The sequence below is a fragment of the Amphiprion ocellaris genome, chromosome 1, assembly GCF_022539595.1.
Source record: "Amphiprion ocellaris isolate individual 3 ecotype Okinawa chromosome 1, ASM2253959v1, whole genome shotgun sequence".
NCBI classification, from domain to species: Eukaryota; Metazoa; Chordata; class Actinopteri; family Pomacentridae; genus Amphiprion; species Amphiprion ocellaris.
The window spans coordinates 43,626,560-43,646,020 of record NC_072766.1 but is presented as its reverse complement, the minus strand read 5'-3'; the positions used below and the strand labels follow the sequence as shown (position 1 = coordinate 43,646,020).

The following is a 19,461-nucleotide window of genomic DNA, read 5'->3' as shown; positions in this document are numbered from 1 at the left end:
AAATAATCTACAGCAGCTGAATCTGTCCTGGTTTTATGTCACCGACGCCTAGTTTAGAAGTTTGAGGACAGTTTTACGACACGTGGAATCTCCGCATCCAATTTGCATAAAGTAGAAGTCAGTCTACTTTATGTAAATGAGCTGCAGCCCGCTCCAGGTAAACACACCTGATCACAGCTGGAAACGCATGCCGCATGCCGCATGCCGCATGCCGCATGCCGCATGCCGCATGCCGCATGCCGCATGCCGCATGCCGCATGCCGCATGCCGCATGCCGCATGCCGCATGCCGCATGCTGGTCTGGTTGCGGTGTGTTCATCGATGCGGCGTGCGGGAAAATTGTGTGCAGTGGACACGCAGCTTGAGAGAAAATTTTTTTTAATCTGCTGAAGATGTTGAACTTTAAACCCTGGATTTGTTCCCGTTTAGTCCGACCAGACAGATTCTCTCTGGAGGTTTACTGCTTCTGTTTTAACTCTCTGACCAGCTGCTGTAGCGCCCCCTGCTGGTTCCTTTAGATCACCAGATGACTCACCTGCAGGGCTGGAGATGTTTACGATGCGTCCCTTGTTGTGTCTCAGCAGTGGCAGGAAGCTCTTGGTGACGCTCAGAGTCCCGAAGAAGTTCACCTCCATGCAGCCGCGGAAGTTTGACATCAGAGAGAGTTCAGCGTCCCCGAAGTTCACACAGACTCCAGCGTTGTTTACCAGACCCCACAGACCTGCAGCATAAACACAAACAACATAAACATAAACAACATAAACAACAAAACAAGACAGACTCCAGCGTAGTTTACCAGACCCCACAGACCTGCAGCATAAACACAAACAACACAAACATAAACAACATAAACTACAAAACAAGACAGACTCCAGCGTTGTTTACTAGACCCCACAGACCTGCAGCATAAACACAAACAACACAAACATAAACAACATAAATAACAAAACAAGACAGACTCCAGCGTTGTTTACCAGACCCCACAGACCTGCAGCATAAACACAAACAACACAAACATAAACAACATAAACAACAAAACAAGACAGACTCCAGCGTTGTTTACCAGACCCCACAGACCTGCAGCATAAACACAAACACAAACAACATAAACAACATAAATAACAAAACAAGACAGACTCCAGCGTTGTTTACCAGACCCCACAGACCTGCTGCATAAACACAAACAACACAAACATAAACAACATAAACAACAAAACAAGACAGACTCCAGCATTGTTTACCAGACCCCACAGACCTGCAGCATAAACACAAACATAAACAACATAAACAACAAAACAAGACAGACTCCAGCATTGTTTACCAGACCCCACAGACCTGCAGCATAAACACAAACAACACAAACATAAACAACAAAACAAGACAGACTCCAGCGTTGTTTACCAGACCCCACAGACCTGCAACATAAACACAAACAACATAAACATAAACATAAACAACATAAACAACAAAACAAGACAGACTCCAGCGTTGTTTACCAGACCCCACAGACCTGCAGCATAAACACAAACAACATAAACATAAACATAAACAACATAAACAACAAAACAAGACAGACTCCAGCGTTGTTTACCAGACCCCACAGACCTGCAGCATAAACACAAACAACACAAACATAAACAACATAAACAACAAAACAAGACAGACTCCAGCATTGTTTACCAGACCCCACAGACCTGCAGCATAAACACAAACAACACAAACATAAACAACATAAACAACAAAACAAGACAGACTCCAGCGTTGTTTACCAGACCCCACAGACCTGCAGCATAAACACAAACATAAACAACATAAACAACAAAACAAGACAGACTCCAGCGTTGTTTACCAGACCCCACAGACCTGCAGCATAAACACAAACAACACAAACATAAACAACATAAACAACAAAACAAGACAGACTCCAGCGTTGTTTACCAGACCCCACAGACCTGCAGCATAAACACAAACAACATAAACATAAACATAAACAACATAAACAACAAAACAAGACAGACTCCAGCGTTGTTTACCAGACCCCACAGACCTGCAGCATAAACACAAACAACATAAACATAAACAACATAAACAACAAAACAAGACAGACTCCAGCATTGTTTACAGACCCCACAGACCTGCAGCATAAACACAAACAACACAAACATAAAGAACATAACACAACATAAACACCACAGACAGACCAGTTGGTGTTTCAGAGAAACGTCTGATCAGATCTGAAGGATTCACAGATTCATGATGTTTGTCTGAATAATGTTGGTTAGAATAACGTTATTTTAATGTTCGAGTTAGTCCAGCTGTAAATGTTCTGACTGTAAATAATGACTTTATTTATGGTTTATGGTTCTCCTGGTTCAGTGAACATGAAGTTGAGAGTTTCTGCTTTGGTTTGTTTGGTTTCAGATGTTTCTGTTTCACTCCAGGTTTCTCTGAGGTCCAACCAGAAGGTTCAGTGCCTGCAGTTGGATGGATTATATGTACTGTATAGACTAATTATATATACTATAAATACTATATATATACTGCATATACTGTAGTACATATTTAGCTGTTCTCCAGTGGTGTCTGATGTGAATCTGGGTTCTCCTGTATCTCCAGCTGGACGTTCTGTTCCTCCTAACAGCTGCAGGTTATCATACAGTAAAGTCTGTGAAACAACCTTTGTCGTCATGGTGACCAGAGGAAGGTCTGTGGTTGCCATGGTTACCAGGTCACTGTTGGGTTTCTTTGGACCATTCTGGATTGATTCTGAGAAGAGTTGAAGAAGTTCTGAGTCCTTCAGGAGAGTTTTGGTCTTTTTTCACGTGGTTCTGGTCCTTTTTCTGCTGATGTTCCTCAGATGTTCCTCAGATGATCTCAGATGATCTCAGATGATTTGACATGTTTCTGGACTTCAGGAGAGCTGGAGTGTTGCAGGAGCTCTGGGAGCAGAGCAGCTCTGCACAAGGACAAATTTCAGACTTAATCGGAGCCTGACCCAGAATCCAGCCGTTGTTTCGGAGCTTGTTTGGGTCTGATGACAGGTAACCATGGAAACAACATGCAGACACCTCAGCGACCCGCCCAGGTGACTTCCTGTTTGACTTTGCATTGGTTACTTAACAGAGATGAACTCTGAAACAGGAAGTTCATCAGTCTGACCCGTTAAACATCTACAGGTTCATCTCAGCACCAGAAGATCCTCCAGGAAAACAGATTTAACTGGCTGTAGGCAGATTATCTACAAATAATTATCTACAAACATCTATCAGCCAGAAACACACAGAAAGGTCACATGTTCAAGTTTAAAACAGAGTAAGGATGAGGAAAGTTCAGCTTCAAATCCAAACCACTTTACTCCATGTCTGATCTAGAATCAGCAGATTCTGCAAAAAATGAAATGTTCTGGGAGAGACTGAGAGGAAAACCAATAAATAAACGCAGCAGAAAGAGAGAACAGAGGAGCAGGTTGTTGGAGATCCATCCAGCATGGAGGAACATCTACTGATGATGAGCAGAGTAGAGAGGAAACATGGAGACAGAAAAACATCTACAGGATGAAGAGATGAAACCACCACAAAGAGATAACAAAACAACAGAAATAAGACACAAAAATTACAAAATCAAAGCTCAAACCAACAGAAAAAAGATGAAACTGTCCCAAAAATGTATGAAATGACCAAATGAGACACAAAACAGCAAAAAATAAGAAAATTCAAGAAAAGATGAAGCAGAACTATCATAGAGAAACATAAAAAGTCACGAAACGAGTCTCATAAGAAAAACAAACACAAAAAGAGAAAAATAAGATGAAAAAGGAGACAAAAAGTGACAAGAAGAGCCCTGAAGAGACACAACAACACAAACAAGACTGGAGACAGTTCAACATCTCCAGGTTTCTAGAAACGTCTTCCAGAACCTCCAGCTGGTTTCTCCTGAAGCTCCTACCATCTCCAGGACCTGGATGACTGAGAACCTCCACAGAAGGATGAGGAGACAACATTAGTTCAGAGTTTAACATCTGAGGAGACATGATGGTTCCTGGTTGGTTCCTGGTTGGTTCCTGGTCACAGTTTGTACAATAAATAAAGATTTTATTCTTTTTTCTGAGTAAATACTTGTCAGGAAAAGCAGCAGTACTATTTTAGGACTTTTATTTTGTGATGAAATATTGTGAATAAATATATTTTTGCGAGTGAGATGGACTGGGAGTCATTCTGAGACATCATCTTCTTCATTCTGGTTCCTCAGAGCTACAGGACTTTAGATTAAAGGTGATCCGCAGTGAAGAAAAATCTGGTCTTATTTTTAATTTTTCATTCACTTTGGACAAAATTTGAGTCATTTTCAGTAAATTTGGACTCATTTCAGACAACTTCTAAGTAACTGTGGACAAGTTTTAGATCATTTTGGACAGAATCAGTCAGTCTGGACACATTTTGAGGAAACTTTACACAATTTGGGAAACATTTGGACTAATTTTGTAAAATAAATAATCAAAGAAAGGTTTATTTTTTTCTGATTTCCAGACATATCTGAGTTCAATTCAATTCAATTTTATTTATATAGCGCCAATTACAGTGAAATTGTCTCGAGACGCTTTACAGAACCCATATGCCTGAACCCCCAGAGCAGCCCTAAGGAGACAGTGGCAGGAAAACACCCTTTAACAGGGAAAAAAACCTCGAGCAGAACCCGGTTCTTTATGTTCTCTCCTGAGTTCTCTCTCCTTCTTCATGATGTTCTGGTTCCTCAGAGCTGCAGGACTTTAGATTAAAGATGATCCTCAGTGAGTTAAAATGAACAGGAGCTTCTGTTCGGAGACTCAGTAAACGTGGATCTGCTCCTTTCAGTGTGGCCCGGTTCTGCCGGTTCTGTGGTTCTATAGCTCTGTGGTTCTGTGGTGCTGTGGTTCTATGGTTCTACAGTTCTGCGGTTCTGTAGTTTCGTGGTTCCGTGGTTTTGTGGTTCTGTCGGTTCTGCCGGTTCTGTGGTTCTATAGCTCTGTGGTTCTGTGGTTCTGTAGTTCTGTAGTTCTGCCGGTTCCGTGCAGGAATGTTCTATGCCGGCTCCAGCAGCCTTGTAGGAATCACTGGGACAGAGTGTGATGAACAACAGAGGGAGCAGCTGACACATCAGAGGCTCCTGATTGGCTCAGAGCTGCTCCAGTGTGGAGCTCTGAGCTCCAGGAGATCTTCACCGGGTTCTGCTGTCCATCCATCCAGACGTCACTTTAAGAAGCCATTTACCCTCAAAGTTTAGACAGAATGTTTCAATCTCCTGATCTCCAGCAGGTTCTGGATCATTTTAACTCACTGAGGTCCATGTTTCATCTGAAGTCCTGCAGCTCTGAGGAACCAGAACATCATGAAGGACAGAGAACTCAGAGATGTCTTCTGGTAGTAGAATGATGGAAACCAGAACAAAGAAGAATCTCTTTGATTATTTAATTTAGAAAAACATAAAACCTGAACCTCCATGTCTCCTCAGATGGTAACCCTTTGATGCATAACATGGGTCAAAAATGGCCCAAATCCAATGGAAAATGGGTATCTCCTGATGTGGTCTACGCATCAAAGGGTTAAACTCTGAACTAATGTCATCTCCTCATCCTTCTGTGGAGGTTCTCAGTCATCCAGGTCTTGGAGATGGTAGGAGCTTCAGGAGAAACTAGCTGGAGGTTCTGGAAGACGTTTCTAGAAACCTGGAGATGTTGAACTGTCTCCAGGCTTGTTTGTGTTGTTGTGTCTCTTCAGGGCTCTTCTTGTCGCTTTTTGTCTCCTTTTTCATCTTATTTTTCTCTTTTTGTGTTTCGTTTTTCTTATGAGACTCGTTTCGTGACTTTTTATGTTTCTCTATGATAGTTCTGCTTCATCTTTGTCTTGAATTTTCTTATTTTTTGCTGTTTTGTGTCTCATTTGGTCATTTCATACATTTTTGGGACAGTTTCATCTCTTTTCTGTTGGTTTGCGCTTTGATTTTGTAATTTTTGTGTCTTATTTCTGTTGTTTTCTTATCTCTGTGGTGGTTTCATCTCCTCATCCTGTAGATGTTTTTCTGTCTCCATGTTTCCTCTCTACTCTGCTCATCATCAGTAGATGTTCCTCCATGCTGGATGGATCTCCAACAACCTGCTCCTCTGTTCTCTCTTTCTGCTGCATTAGAAAAAGGTTCTGCTCCTTGTTGAGGTGTTTTATTGAGACGTTGGAGGAACCAGATGAACTCTGAGGAGTTTAAAGTCAGAACTCTGGTTCTCCTGATGGAACAGAACAGAACAGTGATTGTTGTGTCTGATGAATGATTCTGCTCTCAGAATCTCCTGACCTCTGGATGTTTTCCTTCTGCTGGGAGTTCCTCGTACGTTCCCCTCCAGCCCTCCACTCTGTCCTCAGTTTAACCCTCAATAAGTGCAAACATCTGGAAGACATCAGCCCTCACACTGCTCCTCCAGAGTCAACATGTCAGGATGAAGAAAAGCTGCTGTTCTAACGTTCTCAGCCAGAGTTCATTAGTGGCAGCATGATGGAGGGTCTCCTGGGGATGGAGAGGAGGTCACCAGAACATCTTAAAGCAGTGGTGGAGATGGAGGTCATCAGTCAGAACCAGAACATGGAGGTGAATTTCAGACTGCAGACAGATAAAAACAAACCTGAACCCCAACAAAGTTCCACAACGGAACTACCAATGGAACAACCAGTACCTGTGTGACCTGTCAGATTCCAGTCCTCCCAGTGTATCCTTCTCTTTCCCTCCCAGTGCTTCCAGCCTGCCTCTCCATCGTCTCATTTCTCAGTTCTGGTGTCATTTTAATGTTCTTTGGTTTGTGTTTATTTTCATTTTGCTGTTTTTTTTTTTTTTAAATGAAAACCATTAAAAATGTGATGATTTGTTTTTAAAGTTTCCTGATTCTGATCTAGAAAACCAACAACCTGCTGTCTGATTCCGTTACCCAGCATGCACCCTGTCTGACTCTGTTACCCAGCATGCACCTCTCCATCCACCAGATTTCCTGGTTTTCAGCAGCAGCTTCTCTTTTCCAACGTCAGCGGAAAGTTCTTCCTTCATTCAACAGGTTCAGTGTTTCAGACCTTCTGTAGCCTAGCCTAGCCTAGCTTATCTTAGCTTAGTCTAGCCTAGCCTAGCTTAGCATAAAGTGCTGAGGTGAGTGTCTACCTTGGAGGCCCAGCTTGACCTAGCCTAGCCTAGCCCAGCCTAGCCTAGCAAAGAGTGCTGAGGTGAGTGTCTACCTTGGAGGCCCAGCTTGGCCTTGGTGTCCAGCAGCGCCTGGTGGACCTGCTGAGGCTGGGTGATGTCCACCTGGAGGAGGGTGAGTCTGGAGGAGCAGGTCCTCTGCAGGTCTCTGGCTCCATCTCCGGTCAGATCCAGAACGGTGGCGAAAACCTCGAAGCCCAGGGAGTCCAGATGCTTCGCCGTCGCTTTGCCGAAACCAGAGTCGCATCCTGCAGAGACACGGTTAGATCTTTTAGAGAAGGTCCTCCTCAGTGGAGACCTGGAGCTGCTCAGACCAGCTCCAGCTAAACCAGGTTCTTCTAAAGTTCTAAAGGAACAGCCAGAGATGTTTGGTCTCAGTGTTTATTATGGGATGGCTGCATTAAATCACTTTAAATCAGGTTCAACAGTTTCTTCAACCTTCAGCTTTTTCATGGATCAACAGTCTGAAAGTTCTCAGAGGTTCTAGACGAGGAGCAGCAGCTGGATAGACCGGATCCACTGTAAGGTTCTGGTCCGTCATGACCAGAACCTTACAGTGGATCCTGGTCAAGGACCGACTTTATGATCCATTTAAATCCTCGGAAAAACTGGATGGTTTAGTCCAAACAACTTGCACCTCAGAACCAGGACCAGAACCAGAACCAGAGCAGAACCAGGACCGGAACCACAACCGGGACCAGAACCAGAGCAGAACCAGAACCGGGACCAGAGCAAGAGCCAGAACCAGGACCAGAACTAGGATCGGAACCAGAACCAGAGCAGAACCAGGACCAGAAACAGAAACAGAACTAGGACCAGAACCAGAACCAGAGCAGAGCCAGAACCAAGACCAGAACCAGAGCAGAACCAGAACCAGAACCAGAGCAGAACCAGAACCAGGACCAGAACTAGGACCAGAACCAGAACCAGAGCAGAACCAGAACCAGAACCAGAACCAGAACCAGAGCAGAACCAGAACCAGGACCAGAACTAGGACCAGAACCAGAACCAGAGCAGAACCAGAACCAGGATGAGAACCAGAGCAGAGCCAGAACAGAACCAGAAAAAAAACAGGACTAGGACCAGAACCAGAGCAGAATCAGAACCAGGACCAGAACCAGAGCAGAACCAGAACCAGAGCAGAACATGAACCAGGACCAGAGCAAGAGCAAAAACCAGGACCAGGAACAGAACCAGAACTAGGATCAGAACCAGAACCAAGACCAGAACCAGAACCAGGGCAGAGCCAGAACCAGAATCAGAACCAGAACCAGGACAAGGACCAGAACCAGAGCAGAGCCAGAACGAGAACCAGAACCAGAGCAGAACCAGAACCAGAACAAAACCAGGACTAGAACCAGAATCAGAACCAGAGCAGAACCAGAACCAGAACAAAACCAGGACCAGAACCAGAACCAGAGCAGAACCAGGACCAGAACCAGAGCAGAACCAGAACCAGAACAAAACCAGGACTAGGACCAGAACCAAAACCAGAGCAGAACCAGAATCAGAGCAGAACCAGAACCAGAACAGAACCAGAACCAGAACCAGAGCAAGAGCAAAAACCTGGACCAGAACCAGAACTAGAACTAGGATCAGAACCAGAACCAGAGCAGAACCAGAATCAGAGCAGAACCAGGACCAGAACCACAACCAGGACCATAACCATAACCAGGACCAGAACCAGAGCAGAACCAGAACCGGGACCAGAGCAAGAGCCAGAACCAGTACCAGAAACAGAACTAGGATCAGAACCAGAACCAGAGCAGAACCAGGACCAGAAACAGAACTAGGATCAGAACCAGAACCAGAGCAGAACCAGGACCAGAAACAGAAACAGAACTAGGACCAGAACCAGAACCAGAGCAGAGCCAGAACCAGGACCAGAACCAGAGCAGAACCAGAACCAGAGCAGAACCAGAACCAGGACCAGAACTAGGACCAGAACCAGAACCAGAGCAGAACCAGAACCAGGATGAGAACCAGAGCAGAGCCAGAACAGAACCAGAACAAAACCAGGACTAGGACCGGAACCAGAGCAGAACCAGAACCAGGACCAGAACCAGAGCAGAACCAGAACCAGAGCAGAACATGAACCAGGACCAGAGCAAGTGCAAAAACCAGGTCCAGGACCAGAACCAGAACCAGAACTAGGATCAGAACCAGAACCAAGACCAGAACCAGGGCAGAGCCAGAACCAGAACCAGAATCAAAACCAGAACCAGGACAAGGACCAGAACCAGAGCAGAGCCAGAATGAGAACCAGAACCAGAGCAGAACCAGAACCAGAACAAAACCAGGACCAGAACCAGAACAGAAGCAGGACCAGAACCAGAGCAGAAGCAGAACCAGAGTAGAACCAGAACCAGAACAAAACCAGGGTTAGGACCAGAACCAGAGCAGAACCAGAATCAGAGCAGAACCAGAACCAGAACCAGAACAGAACCAGAACCAGAGCAAGAGCAAGAGCAAAAACCTGGACCAGAACCAGAACTAGGATCAGGACCAGAACCAGAGCAGAGCCAGAACCAGAACCAGAACCAGAACCAGAACCAGAACAAAACCAGGACCAGAACCAGGACCAGAACCAGAGCAGAACCAGAACCAGAACCAGAACCAGAACAAAACCAGGACCAGAACCAGAACCAGAGCAGAACCAGGACCAGAGCAGAAGCTGAACCAGAGCAGAACCAGAACCAGAACAAAACCAGGACTAGGACCAGAACCGGAACCAGAGCAGAACCAGAATCAGAGCAGAACCAGGACCAGAACCAGAACAGAACCAGAACCAGAGCAAGAGCAAAAACCAGGACCAGAACCAGAACTAGGATCAGGACCAGAACCAGAGCAGAGCCAGAGCCAGAACCAGAACAAGAACCAAAACCAGGACCAGAACCAGGACCAGAACCAGAGCAGAACCAGAACCAGAACAAAACCAGGACTAGGACCAGAACCAGAACCAGAGCAGAACCAGGACCAGAATCAGAACCAGAGCAGAACCAGAACCAGGACCAGAGCAAGAGCAAAAACCAGGACCAGGACCAGAACTAAGATCAGAACCAGAGCCAGAACCAGGACCAGGATCAGAACCAGAGCAGAACCAGGACCAGCACAAGAGCAAAAACCAGGACCAGGACCGGAACCAGAACCAGAACTAGGATCAGAACCAGAACCAGGACCAGGATCAGAACCAGAGCAGAGCCAGAACGAGAACCAGAACCAGAACAAAACCAGAATCAGGACCAGAACCAGAACCAGAGCAGAACCAGAACCAGAACCAGAACAGGACCAGGACCAGAACCAGAGCAGAACCAGAACAAGAACCAGGATCAGAGCAAGAGCCAGAACCAGGACCAGGATCAGAACTAGGATCAGAACCAGAACCAGAACCAGAACCAGAGCCAGAACCAGGACCAGGACCAGGACCAGAGCAGAGCCAGAGCCAGAACTAGGACCAGAACCAGAACCAGAGTAAGAGCAAAAACCAGGACCAGGACCAGAACCAGAACTAAGATCAGAACCAGAACCAGAGCAGAGCCAGAACCAGGACCAGGATCAGAACCAGAGCAGAACCAGAACCAGAACAAAACCAGGACTAGAACCAGAATCAGGACCAGAACCAGAACCAGAGCAGAAACAGAACCAGAACAAAACCAGGACCAGGACCAGAACCAGAACCAGAACCAGAGCAGAACCAGAATCAGAACCAGAACCAGAACCAGGACCAGAGCCAGGACCAGAACAAGGACTAGGACCAGAACCAGAACAAGAGCTGCAGGTCAGACCTGATCTGACCATCCTGTGTCCTGTGGACCTCCTGTTTTCCCAGAAGTCTGGTTCTCCGGCCCGGTTCTGGCTGTTCTGTTCTCTGTGAGAAGCTGCTGACTGCTTCCCTGCATGTCCTTGGAGGACGTCCAGAGTCCGTCTGAGAGGACATAAATCTACAGCTCTGAAACAAACACCTGATTCACACGTGCACACGCTCCGTGCACATGCTCCATGCACCTGCCAGCAGCTCCTCCACCAGAACACCAACCTTCTCCTCTGAAGACCAGCTGGAAGCAGCAGCAGATAACTCCACTCACTAAACTCTGGATCTTCAGGAAAGTTTAGAGGAGAAAATAATAAAATGATCCGAAAACCAGAACCAGAGCCAGGACCAGAACCAGAAACCAGAACTAGAACCAGAACCAATGTCTGATCTGAAAATGATTCATTAATGGAGAATAAAACCAGCCTGAATAATTAATGATTCTCTAAAACACAGAGGAGTAAAACAGCTCAATTAGACTTCGTGCTTCGTATTTCACATTTAGATATCTTTAGATTTTAATTTTTTTCATCTTTAAAAAGTTTTTTGTGATATTTTGTTTTTGATATGTTTAGATTTTTTTGACCAAATGAAAATATATGTGTATATATATATATATATATATATATATATATTATATATATATATATATATATATAATATATATATATTTTCATTTGGTCAAAAAAATCTTTTTTTTGACCAAATGAAAATACATGTGTATATATATATATATATATATATATATATATATATATATATATATATATATATATATATATATATATATATATATTTTCATTTGGTCAAAAAAATCTAAACATATCAAAAACAAAATATCACAAAAAACTTTTTAAAGATGAAAAAAATTAAAATCTAAAGATATCTAAATGTGAAATACGAAGCACGAAGTCTAATTGAGCTGTTTTACTCCTCTGTGTTTTAGAGAATCATTAATTATTCAGGCTGGTTTTATTCTCCATTAATGAATGGAGAATGAATATATATATATATATATATATAAATATATATATATATATATATATATATATATATATATATATATATATATATATATATATATATATAAATCATTTAGGATAGCATTACTTTTAAACTGACAAAGTAACGCTATCCTATAAGTAACGACAAAATATCCAATTATTTATATTTAATACATTAAAGAAAATCTCAAACGTTCATATTTTTAGGTCTTGGTTTCCCTCAGTGGTCCGAATATTTTCCAGCTGATTTTATTCATTTTTCTTCTACTTTCTATCTTATTTCTTAATATTTAATATTTACTTTATTCTGTTTTTAAAGTTCCGTTGTTGTTTTTTTAATGTATTTCTGCTTGTTTTGTGTTTTGCTTCTTTTTGACTGACTGGTTTTCCGGCTGTTTCTTCAGTTTTAGTTCCTTTTGGTTTGAACTCTGGTCTGAAGCTGGACGTTGGAGGAGGTGGAGGAGGTGGAGATGATCCTCCAGAGATGGAGCAGCTGCTGGGGTCAGGCAGGAGTCAGGAGGAGCTCTGAGGACCAACAAACTCCTCATCAGTCTAGATCCTCCAGAACCTCCTCATTCTGTTCTCAGGACCGACAGCAGCTGGTTCTGGTTTTGAGCTGCAGCTTCAGTGGGTTTAAGATCTATAAATCTGAAATGGAAAATATTTTATTATTTGATTTATTTCATTGAAATAAACTCATTTTATTCGATTATTTCCTTTAAATGAAGGAAGATTTTCCGCATTTTATCTTTATAACTAATCTGCAGTTTCCCTCCATATGTTTGGTTTTGATTAAATTCTGTCCAACCATCAGTTCCTAAACGACTCAGATTGTAGATGTTAATTATTGAATGTTAATTATTGAATGTTAATAATTTAATGATCAGCAGCAGAAACACGAGTTTTTCAGTTGATTTCTCATAAAATGAACTTTTCCAGCCATTTTTTTACATTTAGAGGACGTCTTCATTTTATTTTTCAATAATTATAGAATTTAAAAAAGACTCCAGTGTTTAGCTACTAGAAGAAAATGAATTTAGTTTAACGTCATAATGTTCGTTTGTTGTTTGTTCGTTTGCTTGTTGTTTGTTTGTCTTAATCAGTAAAACAGATGATTGAGCATAGATCACATTTAAAGCTTCTTCATCTCCGTTTGAATCATTTACAGATTCTCTGTTTAGTTCAGTTGCAGAAAAAGATCAAAATATAAAGTCTGCCTGAACTGAAGCTGTTCTTAAAGAACATGTTAAAAACACGCTAAAAACACGCTAACTTTCTTCATGAACTTGAACATCTGCTGTTGTTTCCGGTTTTTATTCTAAAACATGAAATGTTTTCTGCTCTGAACACGTGACAAATAAAAACTGTGGAACCTGAAGAAAATAGCTGCTCCTCAGACGTGGTTCCAGGTTCTGCTGCTGGTCTGGTACTGTGGATGTTGTGTTCTGCGGGTTCCTGCGGTTCTTCAGACCACACATCTGCCACATTCTTGGCTCTCTGACCTTCACTGCAGGCCCCCTGACAGACCGAGGTTCTCTCTGAAACACGAGCTGGATGCCGTTACATAACCGATAAAGAAATAAACGCTGCAGACAGTCGGGTCGGAACACATCTGTCTCTGGGTGGAGAACCAGCCATCATCTGTCCAAACGTTCTCTAAGGAACAGAACCAGCCATGTACCGTCATCTGTCCAAACATTCTCTAAGGAACAGAACCACCATCATCTGTCCAAACGTTCTCGAAGGAACAGAACCAGCCATGTACCGTCATCTGTCCAAACATTCTCGAAGGAACAGAACCAGCCATCATCTGTCCAAACATTCTCTAAGGAACAGAACCACCGTCATCTGTCCAAACGTTCTCTAAGGAACAGAACCAGCCATCATCTGTCCAAATGTTCTCTAAGGAACAGAACCAGCCATCATCTGTCCAAACATTCTCTAAGGAACAGAACCACCGTCATCTGTCCAAACGTTCTCGAAGGAACAGAACCAGCCATCATCTGTCCAAACATTCTCTAAGGAACAGAACCACCGTCATCTGTCCAAACGTTCTCTAAGGAACAGAACCAGCCATCATCTGTCCAAATGTTCTCTAAGGAACAGAACCAGCCATCATCTGTCCAAACATTCTCTAAGGAACAGAACCACCGTCATCTGTCCAAACGTTCTCTAAGGAACAGAACCAGCCATCATGTGTCCAAATGTTCTCTAAGGAACAGAACCAGCCATCATCTGTCCAAACGTTCTCTAAGGAACAGAACCAGCCATCATCTGTCCAAACATTCTCTAAGGAACAGAACCACCATCATCTGTCCAAACGTTCTCTAAGGAACAGAACCAGCCATGTACCGTCATCTGTCCAAACGTTCTCTCAGGAACAGAACCAGCCATCATCTGTCCAAACATTCTCTAAGGAACAGAACCACCGTCATCTGTCCAAACATTCTCTAAGGAACAGAACCAGCCATCATCTGTCCAAATGTTCTCTAAGGAACAGAACCACCATCATCTGTCCAAACGTTCTCTAAGGAACAGAACCAGCCATGTACATCATCTGTCCAAATGTTCTCTAAGGAACAGAACCACCATCATCTGTCCAAACGTTCTCTAAGGAACAGAACCACCATCATCTGTCCAAACGTTCTCTAAGGAACAGAACCAGCCATGTACATCATCTGTCCAAATGTTCTCTAAGGAACAGAACCAGCCATGTACCATCATCTGTCCAAACATTCTCTAAAGAACAGAATCTGCAATTTATTTAGAGATATTAGAACACCCCACAGACGGATCCGGTTAAACATGGAACATTATTACTGCATAAATATAAAAACTTTATTTTACAGGATATAAAATCCTGAGAATAAAAGGATCTAAGAAAAGAACCCTGAAGGTAGAACATGAAACATTAATGAGACTGAACAGTTTAAATCACGAAATAAATTTTTAAAATCTTGGAGTAAAAAAGCTGAAACTAAAATAAAAATGATTAAAGAAAATAAAAAGGTTTTAGATAAAGGGATAAAATTATGATTTGATTTCATTCATATTTTGAAATTAAAAGGTTTAAACTGTGATAAAAAATAAAACATTTAGATAAAACGTGAGTTTTCAGTTCATTAACTGAAACTTGTGATGATTTATCTCCAGTTTTGTTTTCTTCTGTTCTCCCTGTGCTGATGTCAGATATTTGAGGTTCCATCAGAACATCAGAGGAGAACAGCTGGAAGTCATGAAGCTGCTTCACATCAAAGCTGTCAGAGGAGAACTTCATCATCTCACAGAACCAGCAGACGGAACCTGTGGGTCACACAGAGTTCAGCAGACTGACGAAGAACCTTCCTGGAACCAGTTCAAATAAGGTTCTGGAGGTCTGAAGATTTTACAGACGTGTTGGGACATCAGGGTGCTGTACGAGGTTCTTAAGGTTCTTTAGGAACATCTAATGATCCCTGGGAATGTTTAGAGACCCTTGATGATGTTCCTTGAATGTTTGAGGGGTTATATTGTTCTTCAGATTGGTTCTAGTGGCTCTTGATGAGGTTAGGGTTCCTTCAGGAGGTCATTGTGATTCTTTTAACCTTCTAACAAACCTTGAGAAGTTCCAAAGCCCTTGATGAAGTTCTAGTGGTGGTTGTTAAGGTGAGGGGTTGTCCAAGAGGCTGTAGGTGCTGTTGAAGCTTGAAAAAGTTCCATCAACCCTGAGAGAATTTAATGTCTTTAGTGACTCTGTGGAAGCTTCAGTGAGACTCCAGGGGCCCCTGATGATGTTCTAGGAATGTTTGATGGTACTTAAAGTACGTACTGAGGCTCTAGAGAACCTCGTGAAAGTTCTAGAGCTCCTTCAACAGGTTCTATGGACACTGAGAGGATTTTATGGTTCCTTGATGAGGTTAGGGTTCCTCTGAAGGTTTCCAGCAGTCCTTGGTTAGTCTTAGGGGCCTGTGAAGATGTTCTAGGGGTGCTTGGAGAGTTACATCGGTCTTTAAAGGGGTTCTAGGGACTCTTGATGAGGTTCAGGATCCTTCAGGAGGTTCCACTGATCCCTGAAAGGTCTTGAGGACTGTGAGGTTCTGCTTTCAGAGTGTCCACATGATAAATGGTGTGTCTTCATGTCCTGCAGCTCCTCTGGAGTCTGTTCTTCATTAGATCTGGACCGGATTGAGCAACATGTTCTACGTTCTGCTGCGGTTTGCTGTGTGAACATCACAGTGGTCAGCGTTGCTTCATCACTTGGAAACTGTGCAGCAACAAATGGTCCAACTGTGAGCAGAGGTCATGTGACAGCTCCAGATCTTCATCATGTTGCTCAACAGAGAGTTGAACCACAGGACAGATTCTGCCTTCACGTCTTCTTCTAGACTCAGAACCTCACTGATGGAACACAGAACGACAGGGAAAATCTAACGTTTGGCTGTAAAAATAGGACAAAGACCGCAAGAAAACACAGAAAGGAATGTAGAGAGGAAGGAAACCAAAGGAGGAATTAAAGGTGGAATCTCACAGTTCCAATAAACAGAACGTGTGGTTCCACCTTAACGTAAAACTATATCTGTTTACCTTCACCTGTTTGATCTCCACCTGATCTCCACATGAAAGCATCTCACACCTCAGTACAATTCAGAAACTCGCCAACAGTGGAATACGCCTGACAAAATATCCAAAAAATGGTCAAAAACTGTCTCAGGTTACTTCAAATTTGACAAAAATGACAAAAGAATGTCTAACATGAAAAAAAAAATCATTAGCGAGGACTCAGACGTCCAGGAAGACACAAGAACTGAACAAGATGATGCAAAAAACAACAACAACGTAAAACTGTCCTGCTGCTGTAAACTCAGCAGACCTTCACACACAAACATCAGCTCTGTGCTGCAGGAATCCTTGCAGGACTCCTGGTTCTTCTGGTTCTCCTGGTTCTTTGTAGGTCTCCTGGTTCTCCTGGTTCTTCTAGGTCTCCTGGTTCTCCTGGTTCTTCTAGGACTCCTGGTTCTTCTAGGTCTCCTGGTTCTTCTAGGTCTCCTGGTTCTTCTAGGACTCCTGGTTCTTCTAGGTCTCCTGGTTCTCCTGGTTCTTCTAGGACTCCTGGTTCTTCTAGGATTCCTGGTTCTTCTAGGTCTCCTGGTTCTCCTGGTTCTGACTCTGGGTGTTTGGAATGAATCCTGATGGTGAAGAACCTGATGGTGGTGTGTCTTCTGTGGGTCTTCTGTGGGCCGGTGTCCTGTGGTGCTGCCCGGTTGGAGAACCAGGTGGCTTCAGCCCTCATCCTCTGAAGAATGTGCCTCGGTGTGGAACTGGGCTCCATAAGAGGTTTACTTTTTCCAGCCCACGTTGACCTGCAGCTTCCAGCAGAACCCACTCACAGCTGCTGGTTCTACTGGTTCTACCTGCTCTAAGATGTTCCGCTCCAGGAGGATATGCTGGAGGCCTCGTGTGCAGACGTGACGACCGCAGGTTTCATGTGTTGTCATGACAACAGACATGACGCTGCAGCTGATCTGAGGATTAACTGGCTGAAGGTTACAGTTCTACTAGTTCCACTGGTTCTACTGTTTCCACTGGTTCTACTGATTCTGTTAGTTCTGCTGGTTCTACTGGTTCTTCTGGTTCTCTTGGTTCTGCTGGTTCTACTTGTTCTGTTGGTTCTACTAGTTTTACTTGTTCTACCAGTTCCACTGGTTCTACTGGTTCCACTAGTTCTACTAGTTCTACTGGTTCTGTTGGTTCTACCGGTTTGACTTGTTCTACTGGTTCCACTGGTTCTACTAGTTCTACTGGTTCTGTTGGTTCTACTGGTTCTGCTGGTTCTACTGGTTCTATTGGTTCTACTGATTCTGCTGGTTCTACTGATTCTTCTGGTTCTCTTGGTTCTGCTTGTTCTACTGGTTCTGGTGGTTCTATTGGTTTTACTTGTTCTACTAGTTCCACTGGTTCTACTATTTCCACTGGTTCTGCTGGTTCTTCTGGTTCTGCTTGTTCTACTGGTTCTGTTGGTTCTACTGGTTTTACTTGTTCTACTAATTTCACTGGTTCTACTGGTTCTACTGGTTCTGTTGGTTCTACTTGTTCTGCTGGTTCCACTGGTTCTACTGGTTCTGTTGGTTCTGCTGGTTCTACTGGTTCTTCTGGTTCTCTTGTTTCTGCTTGTTCTACTGGTTCTACTGGTTCTGTTGCTTCTACTGGTTTTACTTGTTCTACTAGTTCCACTGGTTCTACTGGTTCCACTGGTTCTACTAGTTCTACTGGTTCTGGTGGTTCTACTGGTTCTACTGGTTCTGCTGGTTCTACTGGTTCTTCTGGTTCTCTTGGTTCTGCTTGTTCTACTGGTTCTGTTGGTTCTATTGGTTTTACTTGTTCTACTAGTTCCACTGGTTCTACTATTTCCACTGGTTCTGCTGGTTCTTCAGGTTCTGCCTGTTCTACTGGTTCTGTTGGTTCTACTGGTTTCACTTTTTCTACTAGTTCCACTGGTTCTACTGGTTCCACTGGTTCTACTGGTTCTGTTGGTTTTACTGGTTCTGCTGGTTCTACTGGTTCTACTTGTTCTACTGGTTGTGCTGGTTCCGCTGGTTCTACTGGTTCTGCTGGTTCTACTTGTTCTGCTGGTTCTATTGGTTCCACTGGTTCTGCTGATTCTGTTGGTTCTGCTGGTTCCATTGGTTCTACTGGTTCTCCTGGTTCTGTTGGTTCTACTGGTTCTGCTGGTTCTGTTGGTTCTGCTGGTTCTTCTGGTTCTACCGGTTCTGTTGGTTCTGCTGGTTCTACTGGTTCTGCTTGTTCTGTTGGTTCTACTGGTTCTGCTGGTTCTACTGTTTTTAGTTGTTCTACTAGTTCCCCGGGTTCTACCGGTTCTGCTGGTTCTACTGGTTCCACTGGTTCGACTGGTTCTGCTGGTTCTACTGGTGCTGCTGGTTCTACTTGTTCTACTGGTTCTGCTGGTTCTGCTGATTCTACTGGTTCTACTGTCTCTGTTGGTTCTACTGGTCCTACTTGTTCGACTGGTTCTGCTGATTCTACTGGTTCTGCTGGTTCTACTGTATTTACAGCAGAGAACATTGGTTCCTGCTGATTGATTGATCGGCCATTGATACCTGATCATCTCCAGCAGTGAAACTCTAATCAAACCTTTAGTTGATTCCAGTGACGCCTGATTAAAGTTCTTCTGAACCATGGAACCATCAGCAGCTCTGAGAGAGACCAGATCTTTAAAAGTGTCCACAACAACCAGGTTCTAAACTGTCTGATGGTTCTTGAACACATCGTCTGCCAGGAAAATTAACCAAATCTAATCATCAAAATCAAGAAACGTCTAGAAACATCTTCCAGGACCTCCAGTTCAAAAACATCTCCAGGATGAGGAGATGGTAAGAGCTTCAGAAGAAACCAACTGGAGGTTCTGGAAGACATTTCTAGAAACAGTTGGTTTCTCCTGAA

The 19,461-nt window shown here is 43.4% G+C and overlaps 1 protein-coding gene across 1 annotated transcript in view; it reads right to left on the bottom strand.

Moving 5' to 3' along the window:
- The window catches only part of hsd11b2 (hydroxysteroid (11-beta) dehydrogenase 2), a 29,499-nt gene that overhangs the window by 6,925 nt on the left and 3,113 nt on the right, over positions 1-19,461 (bottom strand). Inside the window, exons 2-3 of the mRNA XM_023269367.3 lie at positions 7,245-7,457; positions 536-721 (exon numbers count right to left, since the gene is read on the bottom strand). Of these exons, the coding sequence (XP_023125135.1) occupies positions 536-721; positions 7,245-7,457 (399 nt within the window). The remainder of the gene's footprint in view (positions 1-535; positions 722-7,244; positions 7,458-19,461) is intronic.